Below are 15887 nucleotides of genomic sequence, written 5' to 3'. Positions count from 1 at the left end.
AAAAATAATTCTCATTTGATGAATGTCTGTGCATTTGAGGAAGTTACAGAACATAAATTAAAGACATGCACTTTCTTTTCTTAGAGACCTGGGGAAAAATCTTTTGGTTAATTAAGATCTGCTGCTTTCCCAGTACTTTAAAAATTGGGTAGACTGTGTGGGCCAATTTCCTGTATCTGTTGTCATGCTCAGTATTTCTAGTTTGTTTGTTCCAGTATGACAAGTAACTTTACCAGTGATTACAGAGTAAGTAATGCTGTTATTTCATCTTCTGCTATCTTCCCTTACTTAGACTGCCATCTGTGAACATGTACTTTTTTCTTTTTGTTTAATACTGTTCGCTGTATGTTTAAGCTTTGTACCTCCTCCTCCTCTAAAGTTCAAAATCTTGAATATTACTGAAATTGTAGTTGTCATAAATCAGTATTGACTCTTTCAACTTTCAGGGTCTGCGTGATCCAGCACCATTTTCTGATGAAATCGAAGAGCGTTATAATAGGCCATTTGCACGGGTGACATTGGAGGAGGCTAAGCAAGGAAAACCTTGTAAGTATTGTCACTTATTCATACCACACGTTAGATGTCTTGTAAATATATATATATATATATATATATATATATATATATATATATATATGTGTGTGTGTGTGTGTGTGTGTGTATTTTTTTAATTAACATAAAACGTGCTGTTTTACTGTTTTCAGATTACTCTGATTATGATTGGCTGGTGGTAGGTTTTGAGGACTAGAAAGTATATCATTTTTAAGATACTATGCATAGAGCTGTCGTTAATTCTTAAACATGCCTAATTTGATCATGGTGTTAGCACACACAGTCTGAAGCTTCATTGTGTTTCAAAATTTGACCAAAACTAAAAAAAATCAATTAAGTGACTGCCTGTGCAGTGCCATGATGGACTGTTATCAAATAGCTCTCCTTTTACATATGCACGGCATTGCACATCTTGAATGATGGTTATTTTTATGCACAATAGCTGCATGAACCATCCTTTGTGTATGTACTAGAGTGTGTGGCTGTTACCTGGCCCTCTGCTTCCATTAATTTGAAAACTGCCCACTGTTTTGCATATAGCATCTCTTTCAGTGTCTTAGCATTGCTGTTTATAAATAATTGTTGAGCTGTGATCAAAAGCCAGGTGGCAATCAAGAATCTTCTTCCGCAAGTCTGTGTAACCCAGGACCTGTTTTAATTTATTTAATAACTTCATAAGCCTACAGAGCACAAGTGCCTCCTCCCTCCTGGGATTATCCAGAAGCACTGTCTGGTTAAATGAATTGCTCAGAGTCAAACAGTCCATAGTCATAATCTTTTTTGCTAACTGCAAGTTGACTGTTATGTAGACTTGATCGACTTCTTGGGTGGCGCTCATTATTGATAAGAGTCTGGCAGCCACCCATTCATCTATTAGCAGTGTCATAGTAGGATTTGCTTCAGAAATGATTGGATGATTAGAACATTCACTATTCATCCTGAACCAGCAGCGTTTCTCCCTCATACTAGAGGGGCGGGAAGTTTGCTTAGTAGTGTATTTTGGTGCCTGCAGAACTGTCTTTTGCACAGTGCTTTTGGAACGACTTTGTTGTCTAATCTGTACTGGAGGATTTGCATTCCAATTGCTAAAGCTGCTCCCTTCCTGGAAACAGTGTTTTGCCTGTGTCTTCTCAAACCTATCTCATCTGCTTTGCCGATGAGTGTCTTTACTCTTGGCAGGTAAGCATAGACTTTTGTTGAGGTGTATGACTTTATAACCTGTCTGAACTGCTGTTTATTATTTTTCTTCAACTTCATTTCATTTTAAGGAGCTCTGCAGGTGGTCCTCCACTTTTTTTAATGGTTTATCCCTGCCTACAAAAAATACTAACTATAGGTTCATAGTTTCATAGCTGAATACTAGGTTAACTACCTTAAAGAGATAGTTTAAACCTAGCCAGTAACCAGAGATCAGAATCAAACACTGTGCCATATGTAGATGAGGTGAAAACCTCAACCATTATGCTGAACTCACTCAGTTTTTTTTTTTTATGCCACCATTCATCATGAAATGTTATGAAATGGAAAGTTTGCTTAAAGTGCTTTATTGCTTACACACTGCATCAGACTTAGCAGTATTATTTTATACTTTTTGAGAGCTGTATGAGAAGCACACTGAAAATTCGAAACAGGAGTCTTTGATGAAAAAGGATGCGGTTTTTAATGCTGGTACAGTCTGGTGGTAAAAATTCTGAAAACATTTTTCTTTTATCTGATTTTAACTCCATAAGCTGTTGCTGTAGCCATAAATGATTATTTATTTATATATATATATATATATATATATATATATATATATATATTTTTTTGCTCAGTGTTTCAAATTTTTATATGTACATATATGTGGCTTCTGTTATACCATTTGCATCTGTGGTAGGAGGTAAAAGTATGTGGTTAACAGATCAGAATGATGTCCTTCAAGAATGCAACTGCAGTCATAACATATGGGTTGTCCTGCCTCAGGCAGCCCTCGGTCGGCCGAATTCCAAAGTCTGGGTCCGGCATCGGCTGGTGTCGCCTCCTCTCCGACGTTACAACGGCTGGAGTATAAAGGCATCGGCAGACGCCATCTTCCCAGTCTTTCTTGCCGCGCGGTGCCCGAAGCAGAAGCAGTTCGCAAGTGCCGGTCGGTCAGCTCCTGTGTTTTCAGTACCAAAGTCATCTAAAAGCTAAGTACCCCGTTGGGGAACATTTTTCTTGCCTCAGCCGATGTCAGAACAAATTGAGAAAGTTAATAATTGTTTGTCTTGTGGTAAACAAATACCTCATAAGGACTTCCATTCTTACTGTCTTCCTTGCCTGGGCCCAGACCACGATGTCTCGGCCTGTGCTGCCTGTGCTTGCTTCAATAAGTGCACTCTCAGGCGCCGGGCAGAATTTGCTGAAGACTTTTTTGGCTAATCCTTCACGTATATCATGCCGTCGGATCTACCAACAGCTCAGTCTTCCAGAAAACGGAAGGAACGGGACCGGCATCCTCGGCCCGCATCCTCTACCAATACTACTCCTAGACCCTCCGCTAGTGCTTCGGTCCCTGCGGAAGCGGTAATTCAGCCGCTCCAGACAGACGACACAGCGATAACTAGTCCTTTGGTCCCGGAGACCTCTCTGGTGCCGGTTGTTGATTTTCCCCCAGATACCGAAGTTCTTGATTTACCCGACACCATCCCGGTGGACAAGGTCACTCCTGCACGTGGGGCTGCTAGGCCCCCTGTATCTATGTCCATCAAGGCCTTTGCATGTGCTAAGGCCGCCAGCCAGGCCAGGGCCCATCCTAAACCTGCTGTCCAGGCCCCCTCTTCTGGTAAACAGATTATGTCTCTTGCTGCAGACCTTATTTCCCTTATCAGGGGGTCTCAGTCTCACCCAGACAGAGGTTCTCAGCCTCCTGCAGAGAAAAGGCCTAGAACTGAGCAGACTGAAAACCTCTCCTCAGATGAGGCCTCTGGGGATTCTGAGCATTCAGACATTCAAGAAGAATCTTTCCAGGCCTACGAGGACTCTGATGCTGAGGAATCAATTCCCTCTGCCTCTCCTCCAGAGGATTTCTCTTTTGGTGAAGTCCTGCACTCAATGAGGGAGCATTTCCAATGGCAGGGTCAGGAATTCTCTGATTCCAGGAAAAGGCTCCGTACCTTCCTAAAGCTTCCCCAGCACAGACCTTTAGCTATTCCTCCTGTGATGGCTGTTTTGGATGATGTTTTCTCTGATTCCAGTGCCAACCCTGACTTTCTCCCCCCTGCTCCTGTCAAGCCAGATAGATATTACAGAGTCCCTGACACTCACAAACATCTCTTTAAGGCCCACACCGTGGATTTAGAAACTATTTCACAGGGTCCCAAGGGAGTGGCTACCTCCTCTGCCAAGAATCCTTTGCCAGCGGATAGGGAAGCCAGGTCTATGGAGAGATGGGGTAAAAAAGTTTATACCTCCACCACCCTAGCCATGAGGTCTCTTAACTGCCTTTTTCATATGTTTCAGTACCAGGATTTTTTACTGGATGATTTACAGAAAAAGTTAGCCTCTCCTGAGCCCCTTGATAGAAAGGCATTGCAGGATCACATACATAACACTCAGCAGGTTAACAACCACTTTCTTCAGTGTGGTTATGATGCATTGGAAGCTTCATGTAGGGCAGCTATGACTGGGGCTGTGATACTTAGACATGCTTGGTTAAAAGATCAGCCACTGCCAGACCATGTCAAAGTAAAGTTACTTGATGCACCTCTGGAAAAACAGAAGCTTTTTGGCACTAATGCACAAGATGTGTTGAAGTCCATTGAGGAAAAAGCTAAGTCAGTACAGACAGTCAAAGATTTCCCCCAGGTTCAGCCACCCAGATTCAGTAGAAACTGGCCTTCAAAGAATTGGTCTTTCCCAGACTCTGACAAGTTTCAAAGGGGAAAGAACAGGCGTGGCCGAGGCCGTGGACAATACCGAGGATCCTACAGGGGACGCCAATGGCAACCTATAAATCAAAGAAGTGCTGCAGCCAGTCCAGCTGCACCACAAGGACAATCACAATGACTTGACTTTCATACCACCTACAAGGGCTCAGAGAGAAGCACCCTTGGGCGGAAAATTATCCTTATTCTCAACAAACTGGCATACCTTAACCAAGGACAGCTGGATCCTGGATTTAATAGACAAGGGCTACAAATTCCACTTCCATACTTTACCTACAAGACAAGCCATGCCAAACCTGCCACACCATCAAAGGGCAGAGGCACTCATTCAAGTTTCAAAGCTATTAAGTATAAAAGCAATAGGAAAGGTACCTCCCCAGGAACAAGGCCAGGGTTTCTATTCAAGACTGTTCCTTGTTCCAAGAAAGGAAAACAAATGGAGGCCTATACTGGACTTGTCTACTCTAAATACCTTTCTCATTGTGCCAAAGTTCAAAATGCTGACGTTACGGCAACTCCTTCCCATGCTGGGCAAGGGGTCTTGGCTGGTCACTCTGGACCTCAAGGAGGCATACCTGCATGTCCCAATCAGACAAAGCTGCAGAAGATACCTCAGATTTCTTGCAGGGACAGAGCACTATCAATTCTCAGCATTGCCGTTTGGCTTATCTACTGTGCCCAGAGTGTTCACGAAATGCCTGGCATCAGTAGTGGCACACTGCAGACTCCAGGGAATTCAAATATACCCCTACCTGGACGACTGTCTCATACAAGCAGACAACAGACAAACCTTAATAAAAAACTTGGACTATGTCATGCAGTTACTACAGGCCTTGGGATACACAGTCAACATTCAGTAATCAAGACTACTACCATCCCAACAGATTATTTTCCTAGGAGCCAAACTGGACACACAAACACAAATGGCCTACCTCACAGAGGAAAAACAACAGCAGTTACCAGAGTACTTCAAAGGCCTAGCACGGCTCTCCCAGTTGACTGCAAGGAAATTCCTGCAGGCCCTGGGGTTCATAGCATCATGCATTCTTCTGATACCTTTGGCAAGACTTCATATGAGAAAGCTGCAATGGTATTTGAAAAACTTATGGTCCCAACACAGCCAAAGCCTAGAGGACGTAATCCCACTTATTCCATGTCTGCAAAAGGAATTCTTGTGGTGGGCTCAAGCAAGTCAATCAAACAAAGGCATGTCTTTCAACAGACCTCAAGCAGGTCAAACAATTACAACAGACGCCTCAGATCATGGATGGGGGGCGCACATGGAGGGCAGATGCGTTCAAGGTCAATGGACACCAAAGGAAAGACATCTGCACATAAACCAAAAAGAGATGATGGCAGTGATACATGCAATCGAGAGTTTCGAAAAATCACTGCAGCAAGGACATTTACTAATAAGGACAGACAACACCACTGTCATGTGGTATATAAACAAGCAGGGAGGGACTCATTCATACCCCCTCTGCAGGCTAACAATGACTCTCTGGGAAAAAGCACCGAGTCTGAAGATACACCTGCAATCTCTTTGTAGTTATAAGCATTGCCACGTGACTTTCTTTTTCAGTGTACTGCTGTTACATAACATTTTCATTTGCTCCTATTTATTTGACTGATATCTATTTTGCTTGCATTTTTTTCTTCAGGTAATTTTAACTATGCAGTAGTGACTTCACTTGGCAAATGCTATGTATGGAGCATGTAGTTTTTAATACCAATGAGCTAGGCACAGGAATGAATACCAACCTAGGTCCACATGGTTGGAACAACAGGAATACAGAAGGAGAGACCATTATAGACTTTTGTTTGGCAAATGGTTTGATAGTGGCCAACACATGATACAGCACGAGAGAAGCCACAATATGACCTATAAGAATGGCCAATATGCAACTCAGGTAGACTTCCTCCTAGCAAAGGAAGGACATTTAAGTAGAATCAGCAATTGAAAAGTCATCCTCAGTGAAACAGGTGACCCACAGCATAAACTACTGGCTGCCATAGTCAGCTGCAAACAGTAATCAGACAAGGCTATAAAGTCAACAGAGACTAGTCAGAAGACATGGAAGTTGACTGCAGAGAAAGCACAAGACGTCAAGGAAATACTCAGGTTGTACTTTCTCAGTAAAGAAGAGGAAGTAGGTGGAGTTGAAGGAAAAATGGCATCTCCTTAAAACAGCATGTGTGAGAACTATAGAACAAATATTTGGCTGAGTAAGGTATGGAAATAAATTGCATAAAGAAAGTTAGTGGTGGAATGCAGAAGTACAGGAAGTCATCAAAAGAAAGAACTGCAGGAGAAAGTGGGAGATTGACAAGACAAACCAGGCTAAGAAGGAATATTGGTTGGTTAGCAAAAGCCCTAAGAGAGCATTTTTAATAAATAAAAGGACAAGACATTAGAGGCACCTGACAAGCTTCTGGTAAGTAACTTGACAGATGGCACAAAAACTCTTATCAGGTTGCAAGGCAAAGAAAGAAAGATGAAGAAGATCATCATCAGACATTCTTCATAAGGGATGCCAGTAGCAACCTGCTCACCAGTCCATGGGACATCAAAGGCAGATGAAAGGAGTACTTCTAGAAGCTTCTTAATAAAGAAAACCCCACAGAAGCTGTACTGCTGCAGATACAGCCTATGATGAAAGACGAAGAGGAGCTCAACAGCACTAAGGAAAAAGAAATCCGATAAAGTAATAGGATCAGATAAGTTCATGGCAGATATTATCAAGAATGTTGGGTGAGGTAGGGGAGAGACGGTTCCAGAGGATATTCTTAGCAGTATGGAAAGGCAAGCACATCCAAGATGACTGGAGAATAAGCCTTCTAGTGCAGGTATACACAGCCAAAGGGGTATTCACAACTGTGGGCATTGTAGAGGTATCAAACTCTTGTTATAGTGCCTGAATGAGGGTGACTGATAAATACATATGCAGAATAGTAAAAGGTAAGATGGGCGGTGAGCAGTTCAAAATCAGGTTAGGATGCAGAACAGCTGACCTGAAGTTTATAGTGGACATGTAAACTAGAGATGAGAAAATAATCCAACTGGGCATACCTAGACTTGAAGAAAGTATATGACAAAGTCCTAAGAAAGATGATTTGGGCAGTCCTGCCATAGTTTGATATCCCAGAAACGTAGGTGGAATGAATGCAGCCTATGTACAAGAACCCAATGACACAAGTATGCAGTGTGTTCAGATTCATGGAGGAATTCCCAGTAGTGGGAGTGGATGTGCATCAGGGTTCAGCTGTGAGCAAACTTGTGTTCATGCTGGTGATGGGCTACATTAGGAAACATGTCAGAGAAGACAGATCAATAGCTGTATGCAGACAATGTGCCATTGTAGGCAGATTCTGAGCAAGAACGTCAGCGGATGGGGAAGTGAAAGGAATGCAAAAGTGAAGACAGAAGTGATGAAACTGAGTACAGATAAGACAGTTATCTTCTTCATCTTTCGGCTTTTTCCCGGTGAGGGGTCACCACAGCGGATCACTGTCCGCTCATGATTGGCAGTGGAGTTTTATGGTGTCTAGTTGCCAGCCCGGCGCCCAACCTTCAATAGAAGGCACAAACGCACACACGCTCACACCTAGGGCCAATTTAGAGTGTCCAATCCACCTACAGCACGTCTTTGGGATGTGGGAGGAAACCAGAGTACCCAGAGGAAACCCACGCGACCCCAGGGAGGACATGCAGACTCCGCACGAAAGGCACCCCAGCCAAGGATCGAACCGGAGAACCTCTTGCTGTGAGGCGGCAATGCTAACCACTGCACCACCGCAGCCGCCCACAGATAAGACAGTTATAATGGCAGTAAATAGAGTAAATCAGAGGAAGCTGAAAATTTAGATGGAAGGGAAATTACTGCTACAGGTTAACAGCTTTATGTATCTGGGAGGGAGGTTGAGAAGCAGGGAAGTCCAAATGAGGAGGTCAGCTAGACTTCAAGGGGCTGCAACCAAGTGGCACAGAGTGTCGGGTAGAATGTGACAGAAGAATGCCAAAGAAGATGAAAAGTTAGGTATACAAAACATTAGTATGACCATTACTGCTCTGTGGTACAGAAACCTGGGTAGTGAAGGCAGAACAGCTGAGGGAGCTAGAGGTTATAGAGATGAAATTCCCGAGATGGGTGGTAGGATGCACACTGTGGGGACAGGCAGAGAGGTAAGGACATCTGAGCAGAACCCCATGTAGCTCCAATTATTGAGTAGGTCAAATAGAGCAGATTATGGTGGTTTACTCAAATGTTCATGAAGACAGAAGACAATCTGGTTTAGAAGATTTGAGACAGATAGGAGGAAGGCAAGAGGAAACAAGGGAATAGAGTAGAGAGAGGGATAGATTGTGTGAGAGAGCTATGACTGTCAAAAAAACTAGGAGAGTAGCACTAAATCTAAAGACTGACATGACTATCCAGCTGCATGTAGAAAAAATGGAAGAAAGGGGGTTAATGATGATGATTAAATATAAAAATGCTGACATTAAATTGACTTCTGCATATCAGGACTCTCTCTAATTGTCCAGACAAATGGTCAACACTACAATGATTAAAAAAGAAAAACAAATGCTCTCCTTTTCTGATTGGTCAGCCTAGCAATAACACCAGGTACACTGTGTCTGAATAGTGCTACTGTTAGTGAAAGGGTTTTGTATAGGGTTTAGGTTTAGGGGCTGGATTAAGCCTTATCACACATGAGTAAGGATGGGCAGCCCACCTTAAATACCTTACATGTATGCTAACCCTAACCCCACCCCTAACTCCAACCGCCTACTCATTACCGTATGAAAAATTCTTACCTCCAACTATATCACCTCACAAGACACTCAAAACAAGCACAACATTAAAAGTATCCCCTTGTCTAGCCCTTTTTCTAATCCTAACTTGCAAAAACTTGTACATAATTTCCACCTGTGATGGTGAAACTGTCGGTGTAGCTCAACATTTCTGCATTAACACACACAGCCCGTCATTGTAATTCTAAGCACATAACCTGAACATTCAGTGTTCATCCATTCAATAATCTCAGCAGTTAACAAGGAGTGCTACTGATGATAAAAAAAAAAAAAAAACGCAGGAGTACACTTTTTCGACAAAGTCAGTAGTTGATAAAGTGAAATGCCTACCCTGTAGAATGGCTTTCTGATATGCTCAGTATATTTAAATACGCCTCCTCATTTTTTTCCTGACCCTGTCTCACACCATGTTTAATTTGTCTCACCATAGTTCATAGGTGTATACTAGGCTAATGATCGCTAGAACACTTATAAGCCTAGCCGTGCAACCCAAATGTGACCCACAATTCTGATTTTTATAGGTGGAGATGTACTGACTGCCTCTGTCCATCAGAGACATAAGAACTAGACCAAGAGTGAATTTCCAGTTATCCATCCATTGGTTCAAGTTGCACTTAGAAAGGGTGAGGGAAGAACTCTGCTTCACATGGATGGGCTGTTCCAGATAATGGGATTTCTGTGAGGAACATATCTGTCTCTCTAACTTATCATATTTATACCACAAGCAAACTTTAGGGCTTTTAATCTAGTAGTTCTGATGCTGTTTGTTTTGTGGATGTGCAAAAGCTTCAATAAAACAGGGCCCAGGGATGCCCTGTATGGCAGGCAAAATCCACCTTTCAGAAGTCTGTATGATACCAAGTAAAGCGACAGGGCTTTGTGGTGATCAGGGTAGGGCATTGTGTTTATTCTCGGTATTCTTTTTGTAATGAACCTTTGTGGATGTTTCAGCTGCTGTATGTGTCTGGTTAGGTACATACCGAACAGGGCATTATACTCTACGCTGGGTCTGATGAGGGCCAAGTATTGTGGTATGATGACCTCTCTGGACCTAGATGCCATGACCTTGCTTATAAGTTCATAGGTGAGTGCTAGGCTAATGGCACTGGAGCCAATACAAGCCTAGCCCAAGAATATTTCCAGTTATACTGTTGCCAGACATTAGTTCCCAGTGCCCATATTAAGCAAGGCTGTTGAAGTGATCCCGGGGTGAATTTCCTGTTTTCAAGATTTCTGTTGAAGACGGCGAGTGAAGTGCTCTGCTTGACCTTGAATGGGGAGTTTATTCCAGAGCAGGGGAAGTCTCTGGGTTAGGAGCCTGTTCCTCCAGCAGATTCTGTTTATTGTAGTGATGAGGTTGAGGTCTTTGGAGTGAGTGCTGCAGAGGGATTAAGCCTTTTTCATATGAAGCATGTCAAGTGACACTGGGCCAGACATGGCTTTGCATGTCAAGCAGTGATCGCCTCTAAGTAGGCGATATGAGATGGAGTAAAGCTGGAGTTTTTTGAGTTTCTGTATAGGGCATGTATTTGAGTCTTAGGATCCTCTTTGTGAGGAATGGTGGTGGCCTCTCTAGTTGCTGTAGGTGTCTAGTGAGTTATATGCCAAATGGGGCATTATAGTCTATAATGGGTCTGGGCGGCCATGGTGGTGCAGCGGTTAACATTGTCACCTCACAGCAAGAGGTTCTCCGGTTTAATCCTCAGCTGGGGTGCCTTCTGTGTGGAGTCTGCATGTCCTCCCTGTGGTTGCGTGGGTTTCCTTCCGGTGCTCCGGTTTCCTCTCACATCCCAACGACATGCTGTAGTTGGATTGGACATTCTAAATTGGCCCTAACCGGGCTGGCAACTCGACACCATAAAACTCTACTGACAATAATGAGTGGACAGGTGATCTGCTGTGGTGACCCCTAAGCGGAAAAAGCCGAAAGAAGAAGAAGACTCTATAATGGGTCTAAAGAGGGATGAGTAGAGAGGGATTATGACTTCTTTCTTCCTGGATGAGAAACCTTTTGTAATGAGGTGTGCCACACAGAAGGACTTTCTAACGACAGTGGCAACATGGTTGCTATCTACCTGTGTCCCTAGAGCACTTGTCACACCTTGGGAGTTTAGTTGGCTACTGTCGATGTGATAGTTCGTGGGCACCGTGTTTTTCCCGAAGGGGAAGACTATGCACATTTTAGCATTGAGCTTAGGACCATGGTTCTGGCACCAGTCGTTGGTCTCTGTGAGGCCTTTTTGTATGATGTCTACATCAACTTGAGAGTCAATAATAACTCCCAGTTTGCAGTCATCTGTGAATTTGGTTAACCAGAGTCCCTTGGTGTTGGCCTGGACTTCATAGAAGTAGATCCCAAATAGGAGAGGACCCAGAACAGATCCCTGTTCGACTCCACTTGTAAGTGCCCGATAGTCGAATTTGGAGTCCGCACTTTCACCGCGTGGGTTCTGTCCGTGAGCCAGTTGGCAACCCATCTTATGACGTAGGGGTTAATGCCTAGGTTAGTGAGTCTATCAGTGATCCCTGAGTTGGGGGATGGTGTCTAAGACCTTGGCCAGATCGAGATAGGCTGTATGGACTACCTTGCCTTCATCGACCGCTCTGGTGACAGATTCAAAGAAGTTTATCAGGTTGAGCAGACATGATCTGCCTTTCACAAACCCAAACTGCAAGGGTCCAGGGTTTGAAGGTTCCCTATATCCCTGTTTATAAGGTGCGCTCCACGGCCTTACAAATCAGGCTCATCAGGCTGATGGGCAGTAGTTCCCAGGGTCAGTAGTTGTTCCCCCTTTATGGAGTGGAATGACTGTGGCAGTGCACCATTCGGTGGGAACAAAGCCTGAAGTGAGGCTGTGGTTGAACAAGGCACTCTGGTGTGGTGCTAGTTCCCTTTGTAATTCATGTAAGACACAGCCAGGTATATTATCAGGTCCCATGGAAGCTGTATTTTTGGCTTTGGACAGTGAGGCTTCTACCTGTACTGCCATGATATTAGGGATTTGGCATTCCCCGGGTATTGGGATGGGCCCTTTAGGAGGTGAAGGGGGGCAAAGTTTGCACTAAACCTGTTGGCCAAGATATTGGCAATATCTTTTGGTGCAGTATATGTGGTCCCGTTGTGCAGTAGCTCACAGCACATCTGCATATTGTTGTGCAGATTCTTGACATAGCTATTGAATGCCTTGTGGTTATCTTTAGTATCTGTAGCAATTTTGTTTTCTTAATTAGCTTTGGGGGATTTGATGAGGGATCTCAGTTTTTTTTGCCGAGACTTGCAAGGGAATTTTTCCAGACTTGTGACTTTACCCTTTTCTGCAACAGTTTTTCCTTTTGTTGTAGAGTTTGTTAATGGCAGGGGACCATTAGATTGGCTACCTTTTTTTTGGAAGACGGGACCTTGGTTTTGTTTGGTATGACCTGATCCATGCACTTAAGTAAATGCTCATACAGTGCCTTGATGTATGATTCAGCAGCCATACATCCATTCTCCATTTGCATGGATGTTCATGTAAGACACAGCCAGGTATATTATCAGGTCCCATGGAAGCTGTATTTTTGGCTTTGGACAGTGAGGCTTCTACCTGTACTGCCATGATATTAGGGATTTGGCATTCCCCGGGTATTCTTCACTGTGCACTTAAGTAAATGCTCATACAGTGCCTTGATGTATGATTCAGCAGCCATACATCCATTCTCCATTTGCATGGATGACGTGAAGTTTGACACTTCTGTCTTTAGAAGTTCAAAATTGGCTTTGGAGAAATTCTTCACTGTGGTTTCCTTCATGGGGGGGGGGTGAGGGTGGGATTTGGATATCGACTGTGATTAACTTGTGGTCAGATCTTACCAGGGAGGAGTTGATTACTGGTGTACAGCAGTGGTACCCCATTGTTTATAATGACCAGGTTGAGTATGTTTCTACCTCTGGTAGAGGTGAGAATGACTTGATCCAAGGCACTGGAATTAATGAATTCCAGAAATCTTTGGGCAAATGAGTTGGAACATGAGTAATTTACCCAGCTAATGGAGGGGTAGTTAAAGTCTCCCAGTATAAGGGTATTGGGTGGAACCTTAATGCTTTCCAGAGTGTTCAGGAATGCAGAGTGGGAGTCTTGGGACATTGTGAGGGATCTATAGCAGGCTATAACCTGGATTGCAGTTTTTATCCAGTGTTAGTTGTACCTGAAGTATCTCTGATGCATTATGTTGGGTAACTAGTCTGGAGGTGTGCATATCCTTTATGAATATGGATACACCACCACCTTTGGGGCTTCGGTCCACACTTCCTTTGGGGCTTCTGTCCAGATTTAGGGGCCAAAAGGTGTGATATGCATTGTAGCCTGGTAGAGCTGGGGTGCTCTCCGGAGCCTTGAACCAGGTCTCTGTTACTGTACGGAGGTCGATGTCCTCCAGTTTAAGGAGTGACTTGAGTGAGTGCATTTTGAGATTCAGGCTTCAAGTGTTGAGTAGCATAACCCTCAGGTTGCGTTTGCTTGCAGTTGTTATGGTGGAAAATTTGTCTTCAGGACATTGCCTAAAAAAGGCAGTATAGGGGTGGCAAGTGCCTTGGCCAGTATCTGGAATCCCAGGGGTGACAGATGCAGGCCATCTCTGGCAAAGCATTGAGGTCTGTCTATCATCATCCCAGGCAGACAGATACTGGATCCCCTTTGAATGACTCCAGAAACTTAGCCAATTGTTAAATTCAATCATTTTCTGCTTGTACTGTGGTATCATTCTGGGTGACAGTAGGATGCTACTCAGGGCTAGGGTCATACTTGCTTGGCCTACAAGATCCAAGAGCTCCTCCATGTCTCTTTTCATGTAGTCCAAGGAGGTACATCTTAGGTCATTCACACCAACATGGAAAATGACAGAGCCCCTAGTGTGTGCGTCATGTGGGGAACCCTGGCACCTGACAGGCAGCTGACCATAACTTTCTACTTATTCAACTTAGTGAGCGGGATGTCAGTGTGCCTTAATATTGAGTAACCTACGACTAGTGTATTGGGTAAAATGTTTTACCGTCGGGGCTTATGCTGAGTGGCACACTGTTGATGTGGGCTATGTGTCTTGGGGGTTGTGTTTGGATGAGATGGTTGCTTCCATTTCTGCCTCTGGGGTCTTTGTAGTTTGTGCAGATTTTATTGAGAGCCTCCACAAAAGTGTGTATGTGTTTTGTGTCACTATGAGAGAGGTGTGATGGTATGTGATTTGGTAAGCTATGTGTTCTATGTGGTGTTATGTATGTGTTATACTTCTCCTTTTGACTGGCTAGCCCAGTCTTTGTTGGAGAGAGCATGGCCTCTAGTTTGGTTATGTAAGTGCATCTCTCACAAGTGAATGTGTTAGGAGGTAGGAGGAGAGGGTTGTCTGTGTACATGAGGCAATTGCTAAATTACCTCAGGATACCTTGGTTCACCAGGTAAATCGGAGAAAGCATAGGGAACTGACCTTTAGACATGCCTGGATAGCTGCTTAGTTATTTATGTACAGGAGCTGTTTTACTTTCTTTTAAGTACTGAAGCTTCTTTTATTTCTTTAATGGAGGGGTTTTAGAGTTACTAGCAGTTGGTATGCTTACAGTAACTGCTGCAAGAGGTTCTGGGCGAGTGTTGCGTTTAGAGGTCTAGTTTGAATGCTCAGAAATGAAAGCTAGAAAGATTTAAGGGAAAATTTGAAGACCAGACTTTAAGGCACGGGTAATAGTTTACCCTAGCATAGTGGTGCTGTGTTGAGCGCAAGGTTTTTAATTCAGAAAGTTGAAAGGGATAGAAGCAGCCCAAAACGGCCAATAAAATATAATTCCTGAACTGAAAACCACTCCTCTGGTGATATATAGGCTGCTCAGAGCTTACCACTCCCACTAATAAGCAGAAAGACTTCCCTCTATCTCAGCAAGGTCTGGACAACTCAGAAGCACGAAATACAGTCCTGAAATCAGCAAATCTGAGATCCGGACTATTCTAGTTTGAGAAAAAGGCAGGAAACGAAGAAATAGGATTTTTTTTCGCTTTTTGTTACAGAAGCTTTAAAACAGTAAATGCAGTAATAAAATTCAATTTTAAGTATCTAAAAGGCTAGCGCACTTGATTGTGTAGCCTGTAACAGTAAATGCAGTAGAAAAATGATTCAGTAAAGTGCAGTAGGCAAAAATCAGCAAAAAAAACAGTTGAATTAAATACCAAATCTTGTAAAATGGCACTAATCAAGTGTGGCATGCAAAATTAAGCTAAAGAAAGCAAAAGCAGGTACTTATGATCAAGCAAAGTCTCTCTCTCTCTCTTCTTTCCAGTACTGTAGAATTTTGCAGGATGCCCAAACAGGATCCGCTGAGGTAAAGCAAGCAAAAACCCGTGCTGACATGGGTTTTTAAGTCAGAAAGTTGAAAGGGATAGAAACAGCCCAAAACGGCCAATAAAATTCAATTCCTGAGCAGGAAACCACTCCTCTGACGATGTATAGGCTGCTTAGACCTTACCGGTCCCACTGATAAGCAGAAAGACTTCCCTCTATCTCAGCAAGGTCTGGGCAACTCAGAAACGCAAAATACAGTCCTGAAATCAGCAAATCTGAGATCCAGACTATTCTAGTTTGAGAAAAAGGCAGGAAAC

At 43.4% G+C, this 15887-nt stretch overlaps 1 protein-coding gene across 2 annotated transcripts in view; it reads left to right on the top strand.

Annotated features, from left to right (window-relative positions):
- Positions 1-15887, top strand: part of PCYT1A (phosphate cytidylyltransferase 1A, choline) — an 872556-nt gene that overhangs the window by 359704 nt on the left and 496965 nt on the right. For both annotated transcript variants that reach the window (XM_044070294.1, XM_044070293.1), the window contains one exon: positions 447-546. In XM_044070294.1, the coding sequence (XP_043926229.1) occupies positions 447-546 (100 nt within the window). The remainder of the gene's footprint in view (positions 1-446; positions 547-15887) is intronic.

The sequence above is a fragment of the Protopterus annectens genome, chromosome 4.part1 (genome assembly GCF_019279795.1).
Source record: "Protopterus annectens isolate FY-2018-M chromosome 4.part1, PAN1.0, whole genome shotgun sequence".
Lineage (NCBI taxonomy): Eukaryota > Metazoa > Chordata > Ceratodontiformes > Protopteridae > Protopterus > Protopterus annectens.
Note: the sequence above shows the minus strand (reverse complement) of the source record. Positions and strands in the feature narration are given on the sequence as shown.